General features: G+C 40.9%; 1 protein-coding gene across 1 annotated transcript in view; it reads right to left on the bottom strand.

Moving 5' to 3' along the window:
- The window catches only part of DIP2C (DIP2 acetate--CoA ligase C (putative)), a 213468-nt gene that overhangs the window by 208511 nt on the left and 2402 nt on the right, over positions 1-2555 (bottom strand). Inside the window, exon 2 of the mRNA XM_027775359.1 lies at positions 1419-1490. Within this exon, the coding sequence (XP_027631160.1) occupies positions 1419-1490 (72 nt within the window). The remainder of the gene's footprint in view (positions 1-1418; positions 1491-2555) is intronic.

Below are 2555 nucleotides of genomic sequence, written 5' to 3'. Positions count from 1 at the left end.
GGCCCCAGCCACACCTGGCACAGCTGTGGCTCGAGGACCATCTGCTGGGAAAGCGGGGAAGCGCTTCTGTTTCACTTTTGTTTGGGAAGGCACAGAAATTAAAATCCAACACTGTCCATAGCCCACCAACTTCCTCCAGGACATGAAGGGCATCTAAAGAAACGAATTCAGAAAGTGACGGCCACTAAGACAGCCATTGTCACGTGGTTCTGTCAAAAGACAAGAGAAAGACAAAAGGGGAACAAAGATCATTGTCTAACCTTCCCCAACACTGGCACCTAAAGCCTCCATACAGGAGTTTCCACCAACCCTCTCATTGTTCCTCACTTAGAACAGTAGTTCCTTCCTTTCGTAAACCAGACCCCAGGATCATCCAGCCCTTCACCTAAGAAAGGCCTAGGCACCAGTCCACTTTTATGTCAACTTTCTAGAAATCAAAGAACGAATGAATAACAGTCCAAATCAAAACAAAACTATAAACACAGCATAAACACAATACACAAAACAAGTTCCCTGGGACCCAGGAAACTCTCTTTACACTGTGCTAACGGAACAGAGCCTTGGAAGAGTAGAAATGGGGTGTGTGCAGGTATGGACACAGGAGCACTTAAACCTTTTGAAACTGAATTTCAACAGTGAATACTGTAGAGTTCTTTTCTCACCTTCAAAATTTACATTACTATCCTTTTTTGCCTTTAGGAAAATATTGTTGGCATTAGCTTTAAGCCATTCTGAAAGCCTACTGAATTTTCAAGGTCCACCTCAAACTGAACTGAGCTTACACTGGGAGTGAGGCATTTAGAATTCCAGTCTAATGTTTTTATTCCCTGAAATTTATAGAACTAAGCTCCAAGGCAATGAGATTCTATAGCTCTGGACATGTAAGAACACTGGAAGGAAACAGATTTTGTTCTTTTGAAGACTCACTAATACACGTTTTACACCTGTGTCTCAAAACGCAATCAAGTTTTACAGTTTTGTAATCCCAGGCACGGTATATCATTTTCGAGACTTCTATATTTGTCATCCCATGATATCAGCTTAAATTTTGAATTAATTTATACCATAATCGGTTATAATAACAAACTTATTCATTCAAAAATTATATTTAAATCATAAATGCTCTCATATTTTTTGTAATTACAGCATTGTAAGTTATCTGTACTTGATCCTCGTCTATAGATAAAATACTTATGAAAGTTATTAGGCACATTTATAAATATCATATATGCCTCCCATATTTACAAAACATATGTGTAATCATACAAAGGAGTTGGATGTAGCAAGGGCACACCTCAAATGCATGGTCTTCATGCGGATTCGGGACCAAGCAAGGACATGCTCTCAGTTGTTTCTCACATGTTTGCAAAGAATTCTTAAAACTAGATGATTTATGCAACTCATCAAGTGTTACCTACTTGGAGGCTGGGGAAGGTAGGCTCCGATTAGCTTTGACCTCTTCTTTTCATATCCTTTTTGTGTGATGTCACCTGCAAGAGAAGGAAAAAAAGTTCAGGATGGTCTCAAGGGACAGGGCTGATCATTCAGTACAGTCTAAAAACACATCTAGTTCTTGCCGGCACAGGAAGCCTAGCCAAGCTCAGGAAGGCTTAGGCTTTCAGTAACTTAATCCACAGTGGGTTATGCGACTATCTGGACTGGTGATAGCTGGCCTGTACCACCGCTGATTGGAAAAAAATCTCACTAAGGGGAGATGATGCCAATCAGGCATGTCGGTCACAAGGACTTTAAAATAGAGTTTTTGAAAAGTAAGCGAGGGAAGGGAGAAATTATAAGCACCAACATACACAGCATACTGATTTTTGTCCTTGACTTTTTGTAATGTTAAATTTCTCCCCTAATATGCTGATCAAACCATTATGCTCAGAAGAGCTAAAAACTCAAGTTTTGAGAAAAAATACAGCAAATATATGAAAGGTTGTAATGCATCCACTCATTGGTATATTTGCTTTTTCTAGTGATGAGAACTCACTATGGCTCATGGCCCTCAGAGTTTGAGGGCTGGCTCGACGTGCTCAGCTCACTGTGCAGGTTCCTGACTGCCCCACAAAACACACAGCCAGTTCCTAAACACGGAACGTAAACAATAGACAGACATGGAACACGCATCCTGTCATCAGCTGATAAGCGTTTCTGACACTAAGCATATGTTGGCCAGTCACTGTCAGGGAAGGGGTCAGTACGCCTATTAAACTCAGCCCCAGCCATCCTGTCTGCCATGCACTTTCCAACTCAGCCATCAGCTGCTAACTCTGATGCTGTGGGACTGCTTTTGGGAATGTCCCATTATACCCCATTCTAAAGACCACTTTCAAAATCTCAACCACACGAACACCGCACATACATATATATACTCCAGAATATTTCTGTGATGTTTGTGACAACCAAGGGGATAAGGTATTGCATTATAACACTAGCTGGAAGTTGGGAACAGCATATGGTGTAATGGATGGTGAGAACACATGCCCTATAACAAAAATGTCTCAAAAAAAAAAAAAAAAAAAAAAAACCTGGGGGGAAAATTCCCTTCCCCC

Source organism: Tupaia chinensis, unplaced genomic scaffold, assembly GCF_000334495.1.
Source record: "Tupaia chinensis unplaced genomic scaffold, TupChi_1.0 Scaffold000052_1, whole genome shotgun sequence".
Lineage (NCBI taxonomy): Eukaryota > Metazoa > Chordata > Mammalia > Scandentia > Tupaiidae > Tupaia > Tupaia belangeri.
Note: the sequence above shows the minus strand (reverse complement) of the source record. Positions and strands in the feature narration are given on the sequence as shown.